This window comes from Epinephelus moara, chromosome 9 (assembly GCF_006386435.1).
Source record: "Epinephelus moara isolate mb chromosome 9, YSFRI_EMoa_1.0, whole genome shotgun sequence".
In the NCBI taxonomy this organism is placed as follows: domain Eukaryota; kingdom Metazoa; phylum Chordata; class Actinopteri; order Perciformes; family Serranidae; genus Epinephelus; species Epinephelus moara.
In genome coordinates, this window is record NC_065514.1 from 27,276,570 (window position 1) to 27,303,798 (window position 27,229).

General features: G+C 41.2%; 2 protein-coding genes across 2 annotated transcripts in view; both read left to right on the forward strand.

Annotated features, from left to right (window-relative positions):
- The window catches only part of ntng2b (netrin g2b), a 74,560-nt gene extending 47,672 nt beyond the window's left edge, over positions 1 to 26,888 (forward strand). Inside the window, 3 exon segments of the mRNA XM_050053400.1 lie at positions 19,268 to 19,435; positions 24,052 to 24,186; positions 25,320 to 26,888. Coding sequence (XP_049909357.1) covers positions 19,268 to 19,435; positions 24,052 to 24,186; positions 25,320 to 25,543 — 527 coding nt within the window. The 3' untranslated portion in view covers positions 25,544 to 26,888.
- Positions 14,150 to 15,373, forward strand: LOC126395727 (uncharacterized). The gene is made up of 2 exons (XM_050053403.1): positions 14,150 to 14,920; positions 15,107 to 15,373. Exons 1-2 carry the CDS (start codon positions 14,159 to 14,161, stop codon positions 15,131 to 15,133), a joined length of 789 nt encoding a protein of 262 aa, XP_049909360.1. The 5' UTR covers positions 14,150 to 14,158; the 3' UTR covers positions 15,134 to 15,373.
- Positions 26,889 to 27,229: the final 341 nt, after the last annotated feature.

Sequence of the window (27,229 nt, forward strand, 5' to 3'; positions counted from 1 at the left end):
TGAAATGAAATATGACTATTGATTTTTTAAGAGGATATTGTTTTGCAAATTATGAAATTGTTACACCTTGACCAGAAAACTTTAATATCCATCTTATAAGTGAATACATGCGTAATAATAATCCAAATATATACTATCAAAACACTACAAAAGGGGCCATTCTGCGATTTTGGTGACAGTATTCATTTACTTTTACTACATTTTTACTTGTACTGGTGTATTTTTACAGTGCAGTATTGTTACTATTACTTGAGTAAAGTCTCTAAGTACTTGGCCCACTGCTGGCCACAGCTGGTCCGATGATATTGTACACTTATACGCTTGTGACAAAGCAAAGTTGTGTGCCTATGACTTTGCTTATAGACGCTGAAAAGTGGTGTGTTTGTGTCTGAGTATATATCATCCATAATTCATCCTGCAACTTACATCGACTGTTTCCCTGGTTGTATATATCTCAGATGACGTTAATGTCAGACGTGGATTGTCCCGTCTTGAGAGCGAGGGCATCAAACTGTATGGACATTTAGACTTTATTTGTTCTGACTGACTGATTTTAAGCAGCGCAGGATGGATGTGAACAGATTCTGTCAGCCGCCTGAATGTACAGTAAAGTGGACCTCAAAGCCCGGCTCGCCCTCATGCTAAATTTAAACCTGCCATCTTGGTAGGCAGCAGACCTCTCATGTTCCAACAGAAAAGCACTTAGGACGTGGGAGGTGAAGGGATTTCGGCATCGCTGTGATGTCGTCAGACTTTTCTTTTTTGTCTGAAGGAAATCCATTAAGAGCGTTTGTTGAACAGCACAGCACTTTTGTTGTTTGGCTGACATCAGTAGAGAAGTCAAAGAATTCACTGATTAGCTGTGAATTAGGAGGGGCTGACAGAAGCTTTAACGTTGAACAAACAGAGTTACAGTCTTTTGTAAGCTTTGTAAAGCCCCGCTGTGAAGGACACAGAAAATCACATGTAGACACAACGCATGTTGTTTACAGTCATATTGTGATCATTGGAGCTTTATTTAACCTCCATAACAGAGCAGCAACTAACTACTGTTTTTACTGCCAATTAATCTACGGTTTATTTTGTAGAAACAGTGAAAAATGCCCATCATAAGGTTTTGTTTTGTCTGACCAACAGTCCAAAGCCCAAAGATATTCAATTAACCATTGGACAGAACTAATACTGACATTAATGCTTTGTAAAGAACATAGGATTTCCCAAACTGAATATGTACCATACACAAACACAAAACTGCCATGCTAAGTCGAATTTGTTGTAACTGAAAAAACAAATCTATGGAGTTACTACTAGCTACTACTTTCACAAACGTCACATCCACACTTTTTAAGATATCACAGTGTCATCGACAAACTGACACAGCTGATGTTATCCAACAAATTACCAAAGAAAGTAACTCCAGAGCGCTGTAAAGTCCAAAAGTCAATAAATGTCCAAAATAGACATAAGTTATCTAAGAAAATATTCTGCTTAAATCAATATATGTTGGTGTTTAGCCTTTAAAAAACAACATTTTCACTGCAGTCACAAAACTACTATAGTGCACCATAAGTGATATATTTATAAAGAAAATTGATTCAATCAAACTTGACAACAAATCGAGCCATATTGTATCAATACTGTAGCCTGCTGATTTTTGATTCAGCTCTGGAAGTTACATGGAAATGGCAGAGTAATATTTTATTGATGAGGAGGGTGTGCTGTCATGTTGATTTGATCATGTTCTAAATGTCTAGCTGATCAATCAGGTTGCCTGGTAGAATATACTTGTTGTACAATCGATTATCAGATATGTTGCAGATTGATTTTCTGTCGCTCGGGATTCATCGAATCATCATTGCAGCATCAATGCATCTATTTAAAATGTAATCAGATATGAGCTGTGTCTTTTTTGAAAACTATGAACTACATTTTATTCCTAAAATCACTTTCTATTAAATTATGAGTGCAAAAATATATACAACTAATTCATGTTATTTATAATATATCATACTTAAAGTACAGACAGTACAGTTCAGACAGAACTATTCAGTTACACTTCTGGGACACCAGAAAGGAAGATCTTAGTGTATTCCTGCCTTTTTTTTATCCCAGGTTTAGAAGTGTATTTGGTTTGAACCTGACCCTGATGTGAGCAAACCCTGTGTGTGTGTGTGTGTGTGTGTGTGTGTGTGTGTGTGTGTGTGTGTGTGTGTGTGTGTGTGTGTGTGTGTGTGTGTGTGTGCGCGTGCGCACGCTTGCGTGTAGAGTTATGGCGGGCATATGGCGCAGTTCAGTGAAAACCATAAATCATCTTCATCCCCTTCTTTTCCTCCCGGGGATCTGAGGTCTTAGGTTCCATTCTCACAGAGCGGCCGCCACTACTGTTTGTACATGCACACTCTGACACACATACCCACACACAGGTTTTATTGTACCGTGTGTGGATAAAGGTCCTGTGACATTTATAACTAGAGCGCATAACAACATCAGTGAATAATATCAGCTGTAATCTCAGTTATCTTCTCTGGCTCTCAGCTTGTAGGTTATTTTCTAATATTAATAACAGCAATACTTGTGCAGAAAATGTTGACTTTATCTCTGAACTGCGTCGAAAAGTGTAAAAGCTGCCTGGGATTTTATTTTTTAAATTTTCATCCACATAAAAGTCGGTTATATAAATCATGTTTTCAGTATTATTACTTTTCCCTGGAATCTGAAAATGCACATCCCAGTTTAGGTTTTGTACTGTGGGATTTTACAGGAGATCAGTGATAAGATTTCGACTGTGGTTTGTGCTGCTGAAGCAAATGCATCCTTATACACAGTATAGCAGGACTTATGGGTTGGACAGCATGTCATAGCAGTTGCACCCTTTGTCATGTCCCTGTCCCAGTTCAGTCACTGAGCATGCTCAGATGAGGATTAGCGATCTATTGGCAAGAAAATCTGATCCACAGAGCACACAGCCCATTGGTCTACTGGACAGATGGGTGTTTGGAGAAGGGGGAGGGGAGGTCAGACAAACCAAATCCTAAAACCCAGTCATACTTCTACCTATCCAGCCACCATGACTCCACATGACTTCATCGTACCAGAGCTACAGAGTAGCCTGTATAAAGTACAAGCAGACACATGCAGACGGAGAAGTGTATGCAACCTCACACGCAATGGAGATGTACAACTAGATCAACCACTCACCCGACCACAATCCTCTTTGTCCACCATCCTTGTCTACTGAAATCCTTGCATTTTTATAAAGACTGAACTTGGCCTCAGACTGAGAGAGATTAGATCATGTCTGGAAAATCATGTGACATATTAATGACACCCATGCTGTCACTCCGTCCGCCACCATTAGGTGTTCTGGCAAAACGTTAACTGGCCCTGAATCACAATGTCTTCATTAGTGTGGAGCTAAATCAATGTCCAGCACTCCCGTAATAAATGATGAGAATGCTAAGACTGACAGGTGGCATTAAACATTATTGTTATCATTTCTCAGGCTACATTAATACGAGTGACAAATGATCTCATTATATGCAAATGCATTTGTGCAGAAGACACCTAAAAATGTGTCCGAGCAGAGACTGCACACTGTATACTCGCTAAAGTGTGTGTGTGTGTGTGTGTGTGTGTGTGTGTGTGTGTGTGTGTGCCAGAGAGAGTGTCATGGGACAGTTAGTGAGTCCATCTGTACAGACAGACAGGCACATGTCACAGGATTACGTAATATATCAGATTAGATTGTTGGTGCGTTGCGTGAGAGAGTGATGGCGCTGTTGCATGGCTGAAAATGACACTAAGACCTTGCCCCCATTTCTTTTTTTTCTTTTTTTTACCTTTTGCTTTTACATACAGAGTCCATTGCCTCCAGTAACTCTATTTCTGGAGTTGGAAACTCCCATTTCAGCTCTTCAAACTCTCATCATTCTCATCTAAGTGAAGGTAGGCACTTAGAAAGTAGGTAGTATGAGACTTGTGCATCCTATTTAGTCATGATTGTAGTGTGATTGTACTAGAATAGTGAGCTATGATGGTTTGAAGTTATGTAAACTCCTGCTTTTATTGATGATGTAGCTCTTACAAATCCCTGCTAGCCCGAGATTAAAGCCTGTCAGATCCCTCATTCCTGTGCTGGTTGACGTGTTCTCAATCTCTGCTTTCCAGCTGCCTAGTTTAAATAAAAAATATATACTTGAAGATGGACAACCACTGTCCTCCAGGAAACAGAACAGTTTGAGCAACATCATGTAGAAAAAAAGTGTGTATAACAATGCCTGGTGTAAGCATCACTGAGGCAAAGTAGAGCAGCGCCTCATATGTTCAGTCGAATGAACGAACCAGTCTTTGCAGGGCACTTGCAGTCCTGTTCAGTCCTATTGCCAAACCAGGAAGTGTTGTTCTCCATCAGGATGCTCTTAATCATGCAGGAAGAGAACTTTCCTTAATATCTGAGAGAATACCCAGAATTTACTCAGGCATCTCAGATAAAACAGTCTCTGCCTTGCCTTTCTCAACATTGAGTCAGTATGCAGTGCCCAGGTCAGGCTTTCAGTGACGTGGGCACCAAAGAACTTGAAGCTGTCCACCCTATCCACCAAGGAGCCATTGATATCAAGGGGGGTATAGTTCTTTCCCTGCTTCTTCCCAGTGTCCACCATCATCTCCTTGGTCTCGCTGATATTCAGGAGTAGGCTGTCATCCTGACAACAGCAGGTCATCCATGATCAGGCCCACCATAGTTGTGTCATCAGCACACTTGATGACTGTGTTAGAGTCGGAATTGGCTACTTAGTTGTGTGTGTCCAGGGAGTAGAGCAGGGGACTCAAAACGCAGCCCTGGGGTGCTCTAGTGTTAAGGATAAGGATGGCAAAAGTGTGTCCACCCACTCTCACCACCTTGGGTCTGCTTGTCAGGGAAGTCGAGGATCACATGCATATTGAGGTGTTTAATCCCAGCTCCTTGAGCTTGTGGCCAGCCTGGAGGGAACTATGGTGTGAAACGCTGGACTGTAGTCAGTGAACAGCAATCTCACATTGCTCCCTTTCTTTTCCAGGGGAGATAGGGTGGTGTGTAGGATGTGTGCTATGGTTTCTTCTGTTGATTGGTTGGGATGGTAGGCAAACTGTAGTGGGTCCAATGTGCTGGGTAGTGAGGAGCAGATGCAATCCTTAACCATCGCTACAGAAGTGAGTGCCACTGGTGCCACAGGCAGGATGATTTTGTTTTCTTAGGCACAGGAATGATGGTAGACTTCTTGAAGCACATGGGTATGACAGACTGAGCCTGACCTGGTTAAATATCATTGTGAACACCAGCGCTAGTTGGACAGCACATTGTTTAATGACCCGGCCACTGATACCTTCTAGTTTTGCTGCTTTCCTGAGGTTCGCACGCTTGAAAGCCCTCCTGACATCATGCTCAGGGTTGATAGGTATGAAAGGTGCACCCACCCATCCATTAACCTTTTTTTATCTGTTATTGCTAGTTGGCCACCTATGGCCTCAAAGCAAGCAAAAACGTTGTTTAGCTCTCTTGTTGTAGACGCATCAGCACGCACTTGACAAGCTTCTGGGATTGCCCTCCTGGAACTGTAGTTACGCTTTCTTCCCATAGTCCATTTTTGCCTCCTTTACTGCTCTTCTTACATAGTTGTTGGCTGCAGTGTGTGTGTTTATGGCTTCCCAGATGGTTCTGGTAATCCATGCATTTTTGAATTGAAATGTCAAAATTCTCTGTACATTATACATGTATTATTGGCGCAACAGACTGTTTTGTGCAGTGCATGAAAAATCGGTATTGCAGCCTGAAGTCTGAATATCTAGCAGCACAATTATGCTATTTTCTGTCATTAACTAACTTCTGAAGAAAAATGTGGCCACCAAACTACTTTAGATTCACATTAGTGGAAAATAGTGTGATGATTAGCCAGGACATCAGAGCAGTTTAAACAGGGATACTTATACCAGTACTTTTACATATTCATATTATGTAGTTGATATATTGCAGCAATGTACAGTGCTATATTTATAGATCAGTAATTAAGTCATTGCTGTTGTGAAGGTGAAAGATGAACACTTCCATTATTTTTCATTTCTCAGATTTGGATATGACAAAACTGAGTGTGTGCAAACACATATGCACACATCCATACACAACATTGTAAGTGTAAAACAGAGTAATACACTTTGACAAACACTGTGTGATTTTATTTTACAACCATATTAACAATAGTCACACCTTTAACAGTCACTGTGTTTTGCAGAAACAACACAATTTTCCAGCACTAAAAGGGTTGTGGAACAGCTTTTGAGTTTAGCCTATCTCAGCAGTGTGAAATCACACTATCATTGTGTGTTCTCACTTCTCTGTGTGTGAACGTGGATGTTTGTGTGTGTGTATATGTGCACATTTGAAGAGGAAAAAAGGAAAGCTAGGCTTTCTTTGGAAAAACAATCTGAGGCTGCATCTCTTATGCTAATGTCTTAGCCTGCTCATTCCTCACTGCATTTACATTTTCCGTCCTCATGCAACTGATGCAACAGACACGAGAGTTCCAGCAGCAAAATCCCGAGTTACAGACAGCTCAACCCCACTAACAGACAATGTGTTACACACCAGGCCTTTGTCTGAGCCTCCAATGGTACCCATGGGAGAATCTGACACACTTCCTGTTACAGCACAGGTTCACCCTCCTTCAGCATCCTCTCCATCAGAGGAGCACCGAGTTTCCCTGACACCAGAGGAGTTCACACCTTCAGAGACAATCCCTGAACATTCACATCTGTCTCACCCAGTCCCAAAGGAGTCCACACATCATACGGTCGTTGATCATCATCGTCATCAACACCATCCAATCACAATAGAGTCTGTACTCACTCATCTTCATCATCATACAAGCCTACATGAAACTGAGGGAAAACACTCAGAGCCAAGGCATAGTGAGAACAGAGGTAAGGCACACCTATAGCTCTAGATGACAGTAGATATAGAGTAGAGTAGAGTAGAGTAGAGGCTGCCAGAAAATAGAATAATCTAATTTAAAATTAGGAGATCATTTTCATTTCCAGTCGGTGTGATTTTTATGGTGTGGAACCGTTCTGAAATGGGCAATTTTCTGGAGGTGAAAGTCACTAACATGCTCGTATACACAAGCTTTTATAATCCTGTGTTGTCCAGCATCATATCGCATGTCAATTGTTATTCAATTTAGGTAGTGGCAGTGAAATCTAGTTAACATGGGTGAGTGAGTGAGAGGCAGTATGAGCACTGCCAGTGGAAGGTTTGCAAAAAAGTCTGAGTTCAGTTGACATTGTCTTTGCATCATTCAGAGGATTGTGGAGCATCAGCCACTGGATCAGAGTGACGGAAAGATGTGAAAAGGGTAACAGGCGAGACAGAATCAGGACTAAGCCCAAAACATTCCCCTTAACTTTAACCTCAGCTTACTGCGGTAGATTACAAAATACTATGTCATGGGGTGGGGGCATTAATATATGAAGTGTCAAGATATAAATAAAACAACCACGTGGTCTTTGAGGTCCCTTCTGTCACTCAGCGTAGAGGAAGCGGGAACCCCAAATGCTCTGGCTGCCAGTGTCTGATGTGAGACAGTTCAGGCTGAGCTGATTGAGATTAATGCCAAGAACTGTTCGAATCACTGCTACCCCCAAGGCAGCATGGGTTACTGAGATTAAATGCATTTATGCTCACTGCTGTGCTACATCAGCCTTTTGAAACAACTGTGATTTAGAATCATGCTTCCCACAAGAGCATTTTTTTTTTTTACTGTTTGCACGTGTGTGTGCAGCCGTGACAGATGCGTTAGAGAGTAGGTCCAGTGGGGCCAGAGTCGGACATGAGTAGAGGTAGGCAGGGGTTACTTTGATGAGATGTAATGATGGCATGATGCCAGTTGTGTGAAATGGTCCAGGGTGCTGTGAGAACAGCTGCTGGCATCCTGTCTCACTGGAGCCCCAGGGAGGGGGAGGGATGAAGGGGAGAGAGTGGGCGGGAGACAGCCTGAAGGGGGACGCTCCGCAGGGGAGCAGGATGCTTGCAGGATGCCCCCCTCCGAAGAAGAACTGAAGACGTACATTGCCTGTACAAAAACACCTCAAGGGGAAACACAGATGGATGCATGAAGCATTGTATTCCCTGGTGGTCTAGTGATCATTAGTCCCTCAATGACGTGCATGGTGTGGTCGCTTCATGTGATTGGTTATTTGTATTTTTAGTCTTAATCACCTCTGTGAGGACTGTGGTGTTTTGATTTATTGAATTGTGCCTGTGTTGCAGTAAATGGAAAGGTAAAAGGAAGGGGAGGCTTGATCCATAAACTAAACTAGTTTCACATCTCTTCTTTCATTTGTAGCCCTAAAAACTTGAAGCAAAGGATCCTGGGAATGGCATAAAGCCCTCTGGGAAAGTGGAACACACAGAGAAAAAGGGAAAACTTGAGCAAGAGACAATTAAAAATGCAGTAAAAATGGGATGTGTGTGCGAGGTTGTCTCTAGTATTGATTTGAGATATTTTGTGTGAGTGAACCACAGAGAACATTAAATCTCAACATATGGTGGTACACCCATGAGAAGACGTTACTGTAATACAATACAGTATATTGCATCCTCTGAATATTCAAATTAGGGTAAATACAGTAACAGAAATAAGAACAGAGTTCGCTCTGAACAAAGAAACAAGCACATACGGAGAGTTAGAACAAGAACCAGCCAGAAGATTTCATGACATTCAGATAAAAGGAAGTGCATGTCATTTCTTTCACACCCAGAGTGAAAGTGTAGTGATGAAGGAGTTTCTCAAGCCTCTCTGATTCTCACAGCTTTTTCCCAAGCCCAGGGCTAAGGCCCCTGATGGGGCAATCCACTATCTGACAGAGAGAGAAAGAGAGAGAAAAGGAAAACAAGGTCTCGGAGGAAGAAGGGAAGGGAGAGAAAGGCAGAAGATATCAGTAATCTTTACCCAGTGCAGTATCAGCCTAATTATAGAGTTCTTATTGTTTGGACTGCTTCAGAAAGAGCATGTAAAACACTTTATACAATGTCTGTTCTTGTTTTGTCAATAACAATCGTGGTGTGTCAGTCTCCCACAAGTCTGAGGGGCACGTACATGAGACTCATGGCCACAAAACAACATCCTTATCTGAGCACGGGGAGGAAGGGAAGGCGGAGGAGAAAGAAAGAATAACTGAAAAGACAGGTATTATTATTTCATATGTAGTAGTGGCAATGTTCTTGTAGATTTATATACTGTAGTTTACTTTTGGGCGCAGTAAATATGCAGTAGATAAACTTTTTTATGAGTTAAACTTGACAGCTCACAGTGAAAACTGGGACCCTAAAAACTGAAAACAGCAGGAACATATCTAAATTCATCTCTTCACTGACATGATAGTCTGTCACTCATATAAACATTAGAGCTAAATCATAATTTTGGCACCAATAGTGGTGTTATATTTTTATCTGACTGACAGGATGAAGTAGAAATGGATAAAGAATTTATTTATTGTTCAGTGTGCGTTGCTGGGAAAAGTGCATAGAAAATTTATGCCACTGCATGCTTTTGCTTGTTATGTCAATGACAACTGTGGTGTGTCAGTCCCCCACGAGCCTGAGGAACATGAGGCTCATGGCCATAAAACAACAACCTCAGCTGGGCACGGGGAGGAGAGAAAAGCTGAAAGGAAAGGTATCTCTTTTCTTATGTAGTTGTAGCAATGTTCTTGTAGTTGTAGTGGTAGAAGTGCAGCAGATACACTTTCACTACAAGTTCAACTTTGCAACCCACAGAAAACATGGCTCCCTAAATAATTGTAAACAGGAAATACATCTAGATTTTTGCTTGTTATTTTGTGGTGTTTCAGTCTCCCACAATCCTGAGGAACACGTACATGAGACTCATGGCCACAAAACAACCAACTCATCTGGGCATGGAGAAGGTACGGCATTCTTTTGGAGGTACTGTAGTGGTTGTGGCTACAGTAGTTAATTGTTGTCGTGGAAATACTTTGACAACAAGTTAAACTTGGCGACTTATAGCAAAACTGTCCATCTCTAGAAATGTGTCTTTTTCTGTTACTTATGGTTGTGGTGTTTCAGTCTCTCACAAGTCTGAGGGACACATGCATGAGACTCATGGCCACTAAACCACCCTCTCATCTGGGCATGGGGAGAAAAGGAGGTGGAGATTATATAAATCTACTGCAGCATATGGAGATTTATATACTGTAGTTCACCCATTGTGCAGATGTGCAGCAGACTAAAATTAAACTTGGCAACTCACAGCAAAACATGGGCCCTTAAAAATTTGGAAAGAAAATATATGTAGATTTTTGTTTGTTATTTTTATGACTGTTGTGGTGTTTTAGTCTCCCACAAGTCTGAGGGACACCTACATGAGACTCATGGCCACAAAACAACAACCTCACCTGGGCACGGAGAGGAAAGCAAGCGTGAGGTGCATAAAGAAATAGAAGCTGAAAGAAAAGCTATCTCTTTTATATGTAGTGGAGACAATGTTCTCCAAGATTTACATACTGTAGTTTATTGTGGTGCAGTAAATATGCAGTAGATAAACTTTCCTCACAAGCTTAACTTGGGAACTCACTGTGTAAAATGGGCCCCTGAAAACAGGAAACAACAGAAATATGTCAAAATTTCCGCTTGTTAATGTTAAGGTAGGCTCTGGTGTGTCAGCTCCCCACATGTCTGAGGAACATGGACATGAGACTCACAGCCACAAAACAACAAGCTCATCTGAGCACAGAGAGGAAAGGCAGGAAGTGGAAAGAAAAGCAATGATCTCTTTTATATGTACTGTAGTTGTAGCTAACATATGCAGCACACCACCGTGAGTTATACTTAGAGACTCACAGCAAAAATGGGGCCCTGAAAATTAAAAACAGCAGAAATTTATTAAACTTTATGCTTGTTATGTAATGAAAAATGTTTTGTGTCCTACAAGCCTGAGGGGCATGCACCTGAGACTCTTGGTCACAAAACAACCTCATCTAAACATGGAGAAAAGGAGCATAAAATACTTACTAACTTAACTTGCTAAACCTTTACTGTGGTTAACATTTTTACTAGATACTAAAAACATCAGATAGGCATCTAAATTTGTCTTTTCAGTAACATGTACACATCAGTGAAATCATGTTATACAGCTGGATCTAAATTTGGTATAGAGTGACTGGAAGAAAAGAAAAAGATGGGAGAGATGGGTTTTAAAAACTGAATGGTTTATTGGTTGTTTAGGTTGCAAAGAATAAAATTAACCTTAGATCTTTTTGCTTGTTATTTCAATCCCAATTATGGTGTTTCAGTTCCCCACACATCTGAGGGACACGTACAAGAGAGTCACGGCCACATACAAGAGAGTCGCGGCCACGTAAAAGAGAGTCACGGCCACGTACAAGAGGGTCACGGCCACTTAAGAGAGAGTCATGGCCACAAACAGGAGAGTCACGGCCACGTACAAGAGAGTCACGGCCATGTACAAGAGAGTCACGGCCATGTACAAGAAAGTCATGGCCACGTACAAGAGAGTCACGGCCATGTACAAGAGAGTCACGGCCACGTAAAAGAGAGTCACGGCAATGCACCTGATACTCACTCACAGAAGGGTCATGGTGACACACAGGAGGCTCATGGCCACGTTCAAGAGACTCATGGCCACTCACAAAAGGCTCATGGCCATGCACAAGAGACTCATGGCCACATTCAAGAGACTCATGGCCACATTCAAGAGACTCATGGCCATGTACAAGTTACTCATGACCACACACAAGAGACTCATGGCCACATACAAGAGACTAATGGCCACATACAAGAGACTCATGGCCACATACAAGAGACTCATGGCCACATACAAGAGACTCATGGCCTTGTTCATCATGGCCACGTAAAAGAGACTCATGGCCATGTACAAGCACCTCATGGCCATGTACAAGAGACCCATGGCCACATTCAAGAGACTCATGGCCATGTACAAGAGACCCATGGCCACATTCAAGAGACTCATGGCCATGTACAAGAGACTCATGGCCACGTACAAGAGACTCATGGCCACACTCAAGAGACTCATGGCCACGTTCAAGAGACTCATGGCCACGTACAAGAGACTCATGGCCACGTACAAGAAGAGACTCATGGCCACGTACAAGAGACTCATGGCCACGTACAAGAGACTCATGGCCACACTCAAAAGAATCATGGCCACGTTCAAGAGACTCATGGCCATGTACAAGAGACTCATGGCCACACTCAAAAGAATCATGGCCACGTTCAAGAGACCCATGGCCATGTACAAGAGACACATGGCCACATACAAGAGACTCATGGCCATGTACAAGAGACCCATGGCCACATACAAGAGACTCATGGCCACATACAAGAGACTCATGGCCACATACAAGAGACCCATGGCCATGTACATGAGACCCATGGCCATGTACAAGAGACTCATGGGCACATACGTGAGACCCATGGCCATGTACAAGAGACCCATGGCCACACACCTAAGACTCATGGCCATGTTCAAGAGACTCATGGCCACAAAACAACCACTTCATCTGTGCACGGAGAGAAAAGGGAGGAGCATAAAGAAAGAAAAGCTGAAACAACAGGTATTTTTGCATGTAGCAGTAGTAAATCTCCTATAGGTTGCCTGTAGTAATGAAACTTTGCTTTTTATATTGCATAAATTATCCTAGCAGGTAGCTGACTTTTCCTCTACTCAAAGCTTCAGAAATTGCATGTATTATTGATACTTTTTCTTACTGACTGTTGGTTTATGCCACTGCATCTCCAGACAGAACAGCACAGTTGAATTTCAATCTGCATGCCTGATTTTTCAGCCTAACATTGATAAAACAGAGTAGCTTAGCAAGTAGCAGTAGCAAGAGCAACAAGTTGGCAGAGTGAGATGCCCAGCCAGGTTTGACGTGTTTCCTGAGTATTTTATCTTGTACCAGCATTGTTTGTTTATGGTATGTGTTTTGTCTGTGGACTCATCTTTATCTAAAATCCAAAATCTTTCCACAATGTTGACTTATTCCAAAAAGGAGAGTAATTATCCTTAGCGTCTTTTTCTTGGGTATTTGCCATTATCTGCCTGGTGCTAGCACTGTTTTCAGTGACCCAAATGTGCCATTGGAATTTCAAAATAAAGGTGTATCTTAAAGATGATATGGATTGTTGATCATTTGATCGATACATCGATCCAGATTAATGGATCGTTACACCCCTAGTAGCAATGTTCTCATATATACTCGTGTATGTGTATTCATGGAAATATGCAGGAGACAAATGTGCATCATGAGTTAACTTGGCGACTTTATGGGTCCTTGAAAAAAAGAAACAACAAAGAACATATCTAGATTTTTGTTTGTTATTCTAATGACAACTGTGGTGTTTCAGTCTCCCACACATCTGAGGGACACGGGCATGAGACTCATGGCCACAAAACAGCCACCTCATCTGAGCATGTGCAGAAAAGGGAGCAGCATACAGGTATATACTTATACTGTAGTGGTAGCAGTGGCTAACTGGAGTTAACCTGTAGCAGTGTTGTCTCAATACTGGAATTCCTAACTTTGAAACAAAACCTCGAAAAACACTGGTATTTGATACAATTTTTGATAACACAGATAAAACTGACATTGTAGGCATAAAATTAAATTTTTGTTAAAGATAAATATAACAAGGCTATAACATGACAAGAGCAACTGTTCTTTTCTTGGTCAGTAGCAGAAAACAGCAGAATGACAATAGTATGCATTGACAACAAGTGAGAGCTGGAAAACACAGCTGGTACTGGTGTATTGATACTTTAGAATGAGTACTGAAACCATTTCAAATATTCATAATCAATATGGATTAATAAATCAATATTTTTGAGAACACTAACCTGTGGAGATTTTAATATGCAGTATATAAACTTTCATCATGAGAAAATTAGACAGCATAAATTTATCAATCTTTTTGCTTGCTATGTGAATGATGAATGTTGTGTGTCAGTCTCCCACAAGGCTGAAGGGCACATACATGAGTCTCATGGTCATGCAAAAGAGACTCATGGCCACGCACAAGGGACTCATGGCCACATTCAAGAGACTCATGGACATGTACAAGAGACTCATGGCCACATACATCTTGGCCATGTTCAAAAGACTCATGGCCATGTACAAGACAATCATGGCCACGTACAAGAGACCCATGGCAATGATCATCATGGCCACATTCAAGAGACTCATGGCCACGTACAAGAGACTCATGGCCATGATCATCATAGCCATGTTCAAGAGACTCATGGGCACATCCAAGAGACCCATGGCCACAACCATCATGACCACATTCAAGAGACTCATGGCCACATTCAAGAGACCCATGGCCACGATCATCATAGCCATGTTCGAGAGACTCAAGGCCACATTCAAGAGACCCATAGCCGTGTACAAGAGACCCATGGCCACGACCATCATGGCCACATTCAAGAGACTCATGGCCATGCACAAGAGACCCATGGCCACGATCATCATGGCCACGTACAAAAGACTGATGGTCACGTACAAGAGACCCATGGCCACGATCATCATGGCCACATTCAAGAGACTCATGGCCATATACAAGAGACCCATGGCCACGATCATCATGGCCATGTACAAAAGACTGATGGTCACGTACAAGAGACTCATGGCCATGATCATCATGGCCACATTCAAGAGACTCATGGCCAAGCTCATCATGGCCACGTTCAAGAGACTCATGGCCACGTTCATCATGGCCACATACAAGAGACTCATGGCCACGCTCAAGAGACTCATGGTCATGCACATGCGACTCATGGACATGTACAAGAGACTCATGGCCACAAAGCAACTTTATCTGGGCATGGAAAAGGTATCTCTTTTATATGTAGTGGTAGCAATGTTCTTGTAGTTTTATATTCTGTAGTGTACCCTTAGTGATGGAAATATGCAGTCAATAAACTTTCACCACAAGTTAAACTTGGCAACTTGGCCCTTAAAAATCAGATGTTTTTCTATGTTTTTTGATGTTATTTAAATGACTATTGTGGTGTTTCAGTCTCCCACAAGTCTGAAGGACACGTGAATGAGGCCCATGGCCATAAAACAGCAACTTCATCTGGGCACGGGGCAGGTATCTCTTTTGTATGTAGTATTAGCATTTTTTTTAGATGCTGTAGTTTACCTGTAGTGCAGTAAAAATGTAGCAGATAAACTTTCCTCATGGGCTAGATACATTATAAAAAGCAGAAATATAAACAGATTCATGTATCTGTTCAACAACATAAACTTACCCCATGGAGTAAATTTCGCACCAACATTAGCAACATATTTTTCAAGATAAGAGCAAGAAAAGAAAAGGACAGGAGAACCAAGCAAAACACAGAAATAGAAAATGTTTAATTATTTAAATTGCATAGAAAAAGAGCACATCATTTTTTTCTTGTAATGGTTTTGCTTGTTATGTCAATGATGACTGTGGTGTGACAGTCTCCCATAATTTTGAGGGACACGGACATGAAGCTCATGGCCACAAAACATCAACTTCATCTGGGCATGGAGAGGAAAGAGAAGGTATCTCTTTTATGTGCAGTGGTGATAATCTTCTCATAAAAATTTGATTTACCTAATTTTTGCTTGTTATATCAATAACAATTGTGCCGTTTCAGTCTCCCATAATTTTGGAGGACATGTACATGAGACTCATGGCCACGGTATGTACTGCAGTGATTGAGGCAAACTGTAGATAACTGTAGTGGTTGCAACGTCCTTGTAGATTTATAGTAGCTATATACGGTACAGATTATTATATTTGTGGTGCAGTAAATATAGTAGTAGTAATAGTAGAAACTTTCACCACCAGATTAACTTGGCAGCTCACATTCGGGAAAAAAATGGAAATTGGAAACAACAAATGTATCTAAATTTATCTCCAACAACATGATAGCCTGTCAGTCAACATACGCTATAAAGCAAAAATCTTAATTTGGTAACAAATGAAGTGCCATATTTTTCATATGAGAATAAGACCGACACTGCAGGGCAAGAAATAAAAAGCAGACAGAAGGATGAAGTAGGAAACAAATCGGTAGACTACAATAGGAAGATGAATTTGACATTGAAAATGTTCTTAAAAAATTAAATGTTTCTGCGATCTGAATAATATGTTTAATTCTTGATGTCTTGTCTGATCAACTGATTATAGGCAGTAATAAGATTGGATGACACTTTAAAAAAAAAAAAAACACTGCAATTTAATGTTCTAAATAATCATAAGCATATTACCTTATTTCTGAAGTCAATAACATTATATGTGAAAAGGATCTATATTAGCAAAGGTTTCTCACGAATCATTGAATGTTGTTGTCTTGTCCATACTTGTTCTTTCTAGTTTGGTAATACAGCCTGAGATAATCTGTGCTGCATCAATGCAGATTGATTTGCAAGTTGTTGCTCCTTTGTAGTGCACCACAAACCTGAGTGGGAAAGACGGAGTCATGTGACCCCAAAACACACTTCTGGGAGAGAGGATGAAGACAGAGAAGAGAGAGAAAGAGAGAAAAGGAAAGGTAGAATCTGAACATGTGTTATAATAGTAGCACAGTGATTCATAACTGGTTGCACATTAGGACCTAAAATGTATTATGATGAGGTTAATAGGTGACACAGTATTGCATTTATAGCTTCATTACAGGCGGTCATTTGAGCCCACAGTTGATCATTATTTTCCCGATTGAATCTTTAAACTGACATATTTTATTCCCCTTATTCACCTTGGGCTGCATAATTTAATCTCTCTATATGCTTTGTTGAACAAATGAGAACTTTTAAAAAGTCTGATCCACTTGGAGTATCTTTGAGATAAACCATGCCCAATGTTTCCCACAGCAGTTTTTGATTTAGGTTCTTAAAATACTTTAGAATTTGTAATCTGTGTAATCGGTGACACCAGTGTTGTCACAAGTTTATTAACCAATGGGAAAGTTTCCTCACTGTGGCATGAATCAGATTTGACTTGAAAACTTGTCATGGGCAGCACTACAATTGTTCCCTGCATATAGATTCTTTTAAAATCTTGAGGATGAGTTTTGGGTTCTGTCCAACCAGTTAAGAAACACTGCACTGGGTAAAGATTATGTCAGCTTTATAGAACAAAGCAACCCCTTCTTTAAAGGTAGAATCCAGCGGGAATCCCATCCACCTAATCCACGCTACCTCTCTGTAGTACTGATGCTCATCTATACCTGCTTATTCTGTGTGAAGGTATAGGGCTGTAGATGACGGTAGCATGGTGAATAATGTGGAGGCAAATCTTAAACAAAGATTCCTTCATCCCTCAAGGGCTTCTGAAACTCTTGATCTCAGGAGAGCCGCAGGCCAGACAGTTGTTTGGGATCATATACGATGATTTCAGAGGTAAGAGACCAACATGAGCTACAGCTGGTCTGAAGATACAGACAGGAGACTCGAGCTTGGTTGAATCCTCTGGATTCTTTGGCTCAGATCAGTGGATTAGAAACTCTTTCTGTCACCTGACATAAGTGTGCATGCTGTTTTTCCAAACAGAAAACCTGTGGAAAAATTCCTTTTATTGTATGTTTTATGTTTTTCATTTTGCTCATTCTTTCCCTATGCAACTCCCTCTTGGTTGTGTTTGCTTTATGTGCATGATCAAGGTAAGTGTTTGGACTCATATTAAACCATCAAACAGCTGCAGACACTGACATTCCCATTTATTGATTTTAGAAAGGATGCTTGTTAGCAAAATATACCGTTATTCCCTCAACCTCAGAGACTCTTTGATGCTTCCTTTTCTCAATGTAACTATCTTTCACCGTTTACAATTCAAAATTGATAAACACCAATAAAGCAGCATCTTGACTCGTAACGTTAATTTGTGGAACAATGTCCCATTGCCTCTGTAGTCTGTGGAGTAATTGGCCATTTATATTTAATTAGGCAGTTCTTCCCCCACCGCTAGCATGGTTTCCTCAGTGCTGAGAGAGGCACTTTATGGCACTGCTCTCGCTGGCTTCCTTTTAAACCAGCTCATTAATATTTCAGCTGGCATCATCAACCAAACAATAATAAAATAATAATGTGACGGCTGATTAAACAGCTAAACTCCGACTTTTTAATGTGCATTTAAATGTGTATTTGCATAAACATGCCTGGTAAACGCCTCTTTAGAGGACAGTGATGCCTTGCAGCACACTATTGCAGCCAACTTCTAAAGCTTAATAAAACCTTAATTAGGTACCAGCCTCAGCCAAGATAATCGTAGCGAGAATGTAGAGCAACACTTGCTGCACCCCTCTGCACAATGCAGATCCTACCATAAATGATATCAGGCTTTCATTTCTCCCTCTGTGGAAAAATTATACAAAAGGTCTTACACCATTCTCCACAGCATCTTTTTTTAAGCTTTGGTTTTAGGGTGTGAAATATGGAAGAAGTCTTAATTTATCAAGCGTACGAGCCTGTAGAGTAAAACCTGCAATCAAATCCTCTCAGATAATTCATGAATTACAAAGAGAAAATTTAATTAAGAGCCCTGATTGTGCAGCGCTTTTTGAAAGAGAATTTAAGACTGTGGAAATGAAGAACAAACAGTGAAAAGAGAGGAGAGGCAGGGAAGGTTTTCTATCAGGTTAAGTGGTGTCAGACCGATTTCATGGTGTCAGGTGCAGTCTGAAAACAGCTACTGTATCACTCACCTCAAACTCCCTTGGTTATGATTCTGTAGCTTATAATCTACTCATCCAGTAATGCAATTAAATTCCCAGACACAATTAACATGCCTGTATTCACATGCCTGAACACAAATACACAAACAAGCATGCACGCACACACACCAACACACTCACTCAGGATAGTGGAATTCCCATCAGTAATCAGTGCAGCCCAGTGAAGCAGACTCAGCAAACCTGTGAGTGTAGTAATGGAGAGGGAGTGGTCTGTCTTTATTGAACCAATATAGAGTCAGAAAGGCAAGTCATAAAACACACTCAGAGTCATTCATTTGTTCACTGACGTCTAAAACTAAAACCGTCAGGCGTATCTGTTAGTGCAAGTAATTTATCATTTCCCACTGTCACAGAGGAATCCCAGGAGAATGCTTAAAAAGATACTACTCTATCCTGAGTATTGACTTTAACATCATGAACATGTTTAACAATCCTCTAGTAAAAGAAACTTAAAGATGTCGCTTTTCTTTCAGACTGTGAGTGCTACGGCCACTCCAACCGCTGCAGCTACATCGACTACCTGAACATTGTCACATGCGTCAGCTGCAAGCACAACACCAGGGGCCAGAACTGCCAACACTGCAGACTGGGATACTTCCGCAACGCCTCTGCCGAACTGGATGATGAGAGCGTCTGCATCGGTCAGTCTGCAGGGGGACAGAGGGAGTGTGTGGAGGGGGACGGTGTGAGTGTGCTGTGTGTGACTGACAAGGAGATGATATGATTGTTACTGCTTTTAAAATTAAAGCAATTACTCAGATATTTTTTAAAGTGAAGATGACACATCAAAGTCTAGTAGTGAAAAAAATCAAATATTATAAGATATTCTTTTCAATTATACAGCTGCTTTTCTGACATGAAATTGTACATGGTTTTGATTTTAAAGTCCGCAACTTTTTTCCATCGTTTTGGTTCACTCTCACCACCCTCATCAGCATAGTTTTCAGAAACAGTGGGAAGCTGTTTTCAGCGAAAAAGCTCTAAAAACAACCCACTGTACCAACCTGTCTTTCTCCTAACTCGTCCAATAACGACACTTGGTCAGTGGCTTTCTGCATCAGATAAACAATGCACCAAGGCAACCTTTAACAGCGGCGTGACACACACAGGGTGGGGCATTTCTTGAAGCTCCAAGCAACTGCCATAGTATAAAGAATGAGAAAGTCTGCATAGGGTGGGCGGGAGTTGAGGTGGATGGGTCAAACAAACTCTGGACTTTCACCCCAGGAGACTGCTGTTTGTTTCCGTGTGAAAGTCAGTCAAGTTATTTTAAGAACACTGTTGTGTACTAGTATGTGTAGCACACTACCGTGGTGACGTATGTCAAGGGACATTACATTACATTAGTAACAAAAACACATATTTTAAACAAAACCATCATGTTTTTTTTCTCTATACCTAACCACATGCTATGCTATGTTCTAAGTTTATTTTAAAAAGAGACTGTATGAATTAAACAAGCAAAAACTGTTTATTTCCTGTGAAAATATAAGTTCATTTTGAAAAGACACTATGTATGTGACGAGTGTTAATTGACATGCTGTCCCTTCATCCAAAACTGACACTGGAGGTGTACCTAGAACCTCATAGTCTGACATGTAGGGCCCCTGAACAAGCGTCAATATTGGACGAGTTGGGAGTGAGAAAATGTTGACTGTACACTACCTGTCCAGCTGGTGGAGACCAAACTAGAGCTAAAATGAGGGTGAATATTAGACTTCATACTGCCAGGTGGCAAGAAACATCACTTGCAATGTTGTTCCATAACTGTTGAATGTGTGAATGGGCAACTGTTTGCTAAAATGTTCACCATGGCAACTTACATACTATACTACTATAAGGTGACAATATTTCAATTTTGTGTTTACAGCTTGTTGCACTGCCGAATGCCCCATCCACCACCACCACCACACACACACACACACACACACACACACACACACAAAAACAACAAAGAAAATCCATAAATGCAGATTTAAATGAAGACATGCAATTTTATATTTACTTGCAAATCCTTTGCTATCAGCTATTGATTACAGCCCACAGACATCAGCAGGTATTCTCCTGGCAGATTCTCTACCAGATTCACCTGCTTCAGTCTAACAAGAACTTTCCAATATTTGTACATAAAAACATTTTGAGTTATTAGGCTGACTACCCTGCCGTGTTGTCTTTAAGAGGCACTACTCTATGTAAGTCAAACAATGATCGACTAATACTGATACACCCTCAGGCATCCCTAAAGCTGAAAGTCAACACTTGAATCTAATTTCAAGTCCAATGTGCTGAAGAGCCAAAACAATGAAAAACATATATTCTGACTGTGCTGTAGACAAATACATCTCAAGTAACGGTGATACACACTATATGTATGCATACAGAGTATTTACTCCTTTTAAATTCAGTCTTTTTAAGGGTATGTCCTAACTCCTAATAAGAGGTCACTGTGTTTGCATCGCTGTGGAGAGAAATCTGGGGTTGATTTGGATCCATCTGTAGGTGGACTGCAGGGGGTTGGAGGGTAAACTTGTGGCGGTTGGGGCACACACAGGGCCAGGCCTTGGAGTCAGCACAAATAAGGCCCCATTAGCTCATCTGCCAGCACACTGGCACACCAAGCGTGGCAACAGAAATCAGTTCACCACGCGTCTCTAGAGCAAGACACTATGCCCTCCCAAACACTAATGCATTTGCACACACATTTTCCACAGAACGTGTTCACTCTCAGTGGCTCACATACAATCATCATATTAATGCACATGACCCACACAGACACAGATACCAACCACACTGCTGTGGTTGTACAATTTGTTTCATGTTTATGAATATTTTACAGTACATTTTATTATAAATGAGTTAATTTGATCTTGGGTTTAAGTGAAAGACAAACTATTGGCTTACATCAAATCAGATGGAAGAATAAAAAATATACATAACCGACAGTGCAAATATGCAGCTCTGCAGTTTTTTTTTTTATCTCTGATCTGCTACCACTGATCTGTATATCAGTCACATTCTATAAATATATGCATTTGTAATGATAATTACTTGCAGCAATAAGAGTAATTTATGTGGGGAGAAAAAACATCAAATTCAATGTCATCCTGTGTTAAAGAGGTAAACTGTCTCGGACTGATTTGATATGCATCTCAGTAAGTAGTTAGCATATCAAGACAACAAAAATAAGTTATTGTGATTGGTAGGAAGTATAGTAAATGGGAGTTTGTGGTGCTTTATGGGCCGTTTGAATCCTAAGAAGTTCAACAGACGGAACTTTAGTTTGTTTAATTATGCAGCACAACAAATAGACTTCTGCATCTCCTCGACTGTTCAAAACACCACAATGTTCCCTTCACTTCTTCTACCTGCTTTTGAAAGCAGATATCATGTGATAAAAAGAACTCGCAGTTCTGTTTAGATGGAATTAGTTTCCAAACAGCATGTGATATATAGAGTACTTTCTGACATCTGTCATTTCATTCTTCTTTTTAGAAGGGAGAGGAGTCGCTGTAGTCTTTTCCCAGCATTGCAGGCTGTATGATAGATGTTGTTTTTAGGAAACCAATGCCAAGTGTTAACCTCTAAAGGCTCATTTATACTACCTTTACATACAAAATAGATATGTCCATTTCAAATATTGCAAACATCACTGCTCTCATACTTCCATGCGTCCTTTATGATGGCAGAGGTAAAGAAAATGAATGGTACTAAAGGGCAGAGTCAAAAGTTACACACAACAACAAACAAGGTGACGATGTAGGACTTCATAATAATGTATCTTTAAACGAAGGCAACATTGTAGATGGTGCATGTCTGTGAGGCCATTATATACATCCCAACCTGTGGATGGAGAATTCTTTTCACCATTTTCACATATATTTCCGAATAGTGTGTTCTGCCATCTTTTCAATTTCTTTATTGTTTCTTACAGTGGTATCTAGTAGGGTTGGGTCGGTTCTCGGTAATACCAATTCGGTCTGGTACTCCGTCTTGGACCGGGTTGTATTTTTTGAGACCGACCAGACCGCATACTCGGGCAGAACGTACGTGGAGTGGACGCCGCGGAGGTCCGCCCGGTAAAAGTGGACGTCCGCAAGCCCTGTGCGCGCAAAGCATGACTGCGCGGACTTCGCTCCGCGCACCAGTGTCACACAAAAGACTGTTCGGCATGTATTTTTCACATCGCGGGGATTTTTCACGGACATTTTTACACGTAGGAGAGAGAGGGGGGTGGGGCGGGGACTGAGCTAGGAGGTGCGAGTGCGCATGCGCCTCTACTGTAGCCTGGAGTTTGTTTAATAGTGACGGGGAGTCGATAATGGCGGACAATTTAGTCTCGACGAAATCAAGGAATGCGCCACTATGGCAACACTTTCGCTTTGAGCCAGATGAAGGAGGCAACCCTTGTTTGCACTGATTGAGTAAGCTGCAAAATTTATTTGTAAGGAATAAAAGAAACAACTTGTTACTGTCACTCTGTTGTCCTAAGGTCATTTTTTATTTTAAATGCATCAATTGCGCCCCCAAGTGGCAAAAATCCGGTATTACCGACTTGATGCGTTTTTTTTACAAAAACCGGACCGTTTTTTTTTTCTCATACCGACCCAACCCTAGTATCTAGCTTGAACAACGTTAAACTGCTTCCACGGTCTCTGATGGTACTGCTCCCTTTCATCCACATCCGTTAGCATTCAGAAAATGTGCACAAATACAGACAAAATGAACACAGAGTACAGACAGAAGGCTCCGTCCACCTCCGATTCTAATGTTGAGCATAAATGAGCCCTTGGAGACCTTGGGAAAGTTTGGCTCTGTAGGATCATATAACAGTTATAACATGCAAAAGGTAATGTGCTTTAAAACACAGTAGTTATTAGTCCAGAGAGCATTGTATCACTTTATCTGTTAGTTTTATGTGAAAATTACTAGACAGGGCCTTTGCATCTGAATTTTTAGCAAGGCGTGATATGGTGTGAAAATAAATTGTGTAAAAATAATTCTGTTTGAAAAGGGCCTAAATTTCAGGTCTGAATCTCTGCAGCATCTTGGGACATCTCTGTAGTTTGGAGAAACTCCCCCTTACATGCACAGCACCGCAGCCCTGAAAGGCATCAATACCAAAGACGAGTCCGTGGTCAGAATACAAATGTGCACATTTTTTGGCTGAACTTAATTCAACTCTCGGTCCAATCCCATTTCTAGTTCTAATTTCTAAATGACTCTCATTTCTGGTTTCTCCACCACTCTCTTCTTTCAGAGTGTAACTGCAATCAGATGGGTTCTGTTCATGACCGGTGTAACGGCACAGGGTTCTGCCAGTGTAAAGACGGTGCCACGGGAGCCAAGTGTGACGACTGTCTGCCGGGATACTACTGGAAACAAGGCTGTTACCGTGAGTATACGGAGGCTGATTTTTGGGGGGTTTGTGTCTAAATATCATGGACAAATGTTCCTTTGCCAGTGCGCTGTGCCACTTACTGTAGCTTGTGCATCTCCCAATGTTTTCTTTACTCCCGGGGGAATAGATCATGTAGCTCATTAGCAGCATCAGCTGGCTCTTTAATTGATGACCCTGTCACTCCTTAACCCCATTACAGGAAATCGCCTTCCTCTACCATCTACCATCTAGTGAGGTCTCACATAGACCCTCCCCACCTACTGTACACACACACACACACACGCACACACACACACACACACACACACACACACACATTAAACCTCCACAGGCATAGATGCCATTTGACTGTGGGTTTATTTACAACAATATAAGACATATTGCAGTAAATAGTAGGGCAGTATGTTTTGACATCTTACTCCAAATACTTCAGTGCAGCAGAGCCAATTATCTTTGGTGTAATAAAACACGTTAGCACATGTAATTATTTCCTGTCATGGACGCCTGATCCTCTCTGTTTTCTCTCAGTACATTTTTAGGTCAAGTATCTTGTTCAGTACAACTACCTCTGTGCTTTTCCTAATGCCTTTTATAGCATTTTAATGATGCTATTTGTTCCTCTGACCATTACTTAACAATTATCACGGATGCAGTGTGTTGTCCTAGGTTTGAAACAATGATTTTTACTTGACCCTGAGAAAGTGCAGCCTCAAGAAAAAAAAGAGAAAAGGACTGCAAAAACACAAAAAAGGCAGGTGTTACCTGTTGTCGTCCCTGAGGCAAAGACTGGAGAATTTATCTTGCCTCTTTCCTTCCTCCTGCTTTCCTTTCTGCTTTGTTCTTTCTGCCCTGAATTCTTCTCCTCCCCCTTTATCTGTTTCCCATCATGCTTTTTCCAACTTTGCCCCGCCTTATCTTCCCTCACCTGTCTCTCTTTGCCATACATCTTTCTTTCGTCTTTGTGCTCTTTACTCCCCCACTATCCTTTCACCGCCTGTCACTCTGTCACTTTGCCTTACTCTCTTTATTCCCAACTTCTCTTTCTCTCTCATTCTCCTTACCTCCGCAATTCCATCACTCTCCCTCTTTTTCTCTGCTGCTCTTTCTGTCTGCCATTCGTCTCACAGCTAACGTTTGCGACGAGGAGATGCTCCTGTGCCAGAACGGAGGAACATGCTACCAGAGCCAGAAGTGCATCTGTCCTCCAGAATTTAAGGGGGTACTGTGCCAACACTCCCGCTGCGAGGCGGGCAAGGACTGCAACGCCGCCTCTTCTCTGCACCTTACCACGGCCACCCTGCTGCTCTGCACTCTGCTAGCCCACCTGCTGGCCACGTTAACTCCCCACTGAGCCAAGAAAAAGAAAAAACCCTCAGACCAAGGAGTGTGTGTATATGTGTGTGTGCACGCGAGGCGAGGAGTGACCCCAAGCGGGTAGGGTCCAGTTGTGGACCCGACGAACACGCACTGCAGCACTCGCAAAAGCGCACACACTCACACGACACTAACTCGTCCCAGTCTCCTTTCAAACACACATATATACACACACACACACAGACACACACTTCACAGGACTGTTATGATACGGAGTGTGTGCTCAGGTGTGAGAAGGACAAAGAGAAAAAAGGGGAGCGACCTCAGAGAAAAAAAGATGCAGACGAAGGGGGGGGGGAAATCATACCAACCACTGTTCCCTTTATTCCTGAGCTGGAGCAATGTGCATCAAACCAAAAAGCATAAAAAAAAACAAAAAACACTTAAATCACCACTGTTTCACTTCAAAGGGAATGGCTGTTTTACCCATGAGGACCTTTTCTTTTTTTGTTTTTTTCTTGGTTGAGTTAAGGATCTCACCTCCGTTTGACTGACGGCCAACGTGCGTGTGGTCAGACTCGGTAAGAGTACAAGACATGTCGACACGACGGACGGGTCGGGAGGCGAGGTGCGCGTTTGATCCTGCTGCTGAGGCCTACATAGTATATTAACCAGGTTTCATTTCTTCTCAAAAAGATGAGACTTGATTTTACATTTATTCTATTTCTGCTGCATTTTTTTAAAGAATTATATCTTCAGTCATTGTATCTAATGTGCCCACTAACAGTCGCTGAGATTATACATATTATATAATATCCAGGGGGTTACCAATTATAAAAAATTTAGTCACTATTATGGTTGTTATAGGAATGAGTGATTGTTGCCACACTTAGCGAGATTTAATCTTCACACAGTATTCAGGAAGCAGAATTTAACAGAATTTAACAGAAGTCTAAAAGAGAGAGAAAAGATATCGACCACGTATCAATATTATATGACATTATTTGAATATTTTTTGTAGAAATTATTTTTGTTTGGAGTTACAATAAATTATAAAAAATGACATTTACAACTATTCCAAATGAGCATTTTATTACACTGAGTGTAAACCTTGCAGTAAATATGACTGTTATTTGCCTTCTTGCTTGTACTTTTTTTCATTCAATCAATCAAGTTTCCACGATTACATGCTGTTAACATCTTTTTGTTCCGGTGAGGTGAAAAAAGAAAATAGAGCAAGTTGAGACAAGCGAGACATCACTCCAAGTCATCCATTTGATCTATTTCATTCACTTTGGACATGGTGTTGAATGCTCATCATTATAAACAGATTATTTCAGTCTGAAATCCAACAGTCTGTCTGACAATCACAAAAAAACTGCTTTCCTGTCAAGAGAATATAAATTATTTTTATCCTGATAAAAGTTGCAAAGAGCTTTAATATGTGAAAATGTGTCTGCAGATACACAAAAAAAGTGATGGGCTGATTAAAAATATATTCCATTGTACAAACAGTGGAGATATACTGATTTCTGACGGTCCTGGGAGATAGAGTGACTGACCCCGAGGCCACACTTTCTAAGCTTTGCCTCTCCTTGAGATCGCCGATCACTATTTGCAAGGCTGTTTCACTGATGTGTTGTGTCTAGAAAAAAAAAAATGTCCTTCAGGTTTTTTTCTCCTTAGCAAAACTACAACATCATTTTACTGAGAACTGTTCAAT

Coding starts and splice junctions, on each gene's coding strand:
- LOC126395727 (XM_050053403.1), top strand. CDS start 14,159: ATGGCCACATACATCTTGGCCATGTTCAAAAGACTCATGGCCATGTAC. Junction 14,921..15,106: donor TTTATCTGGGCATGGAAAAG/GTATCTCTTTTA, acceptor GTGGTGTTTCAG/TCTCCCACAAGTCTGAAGGA.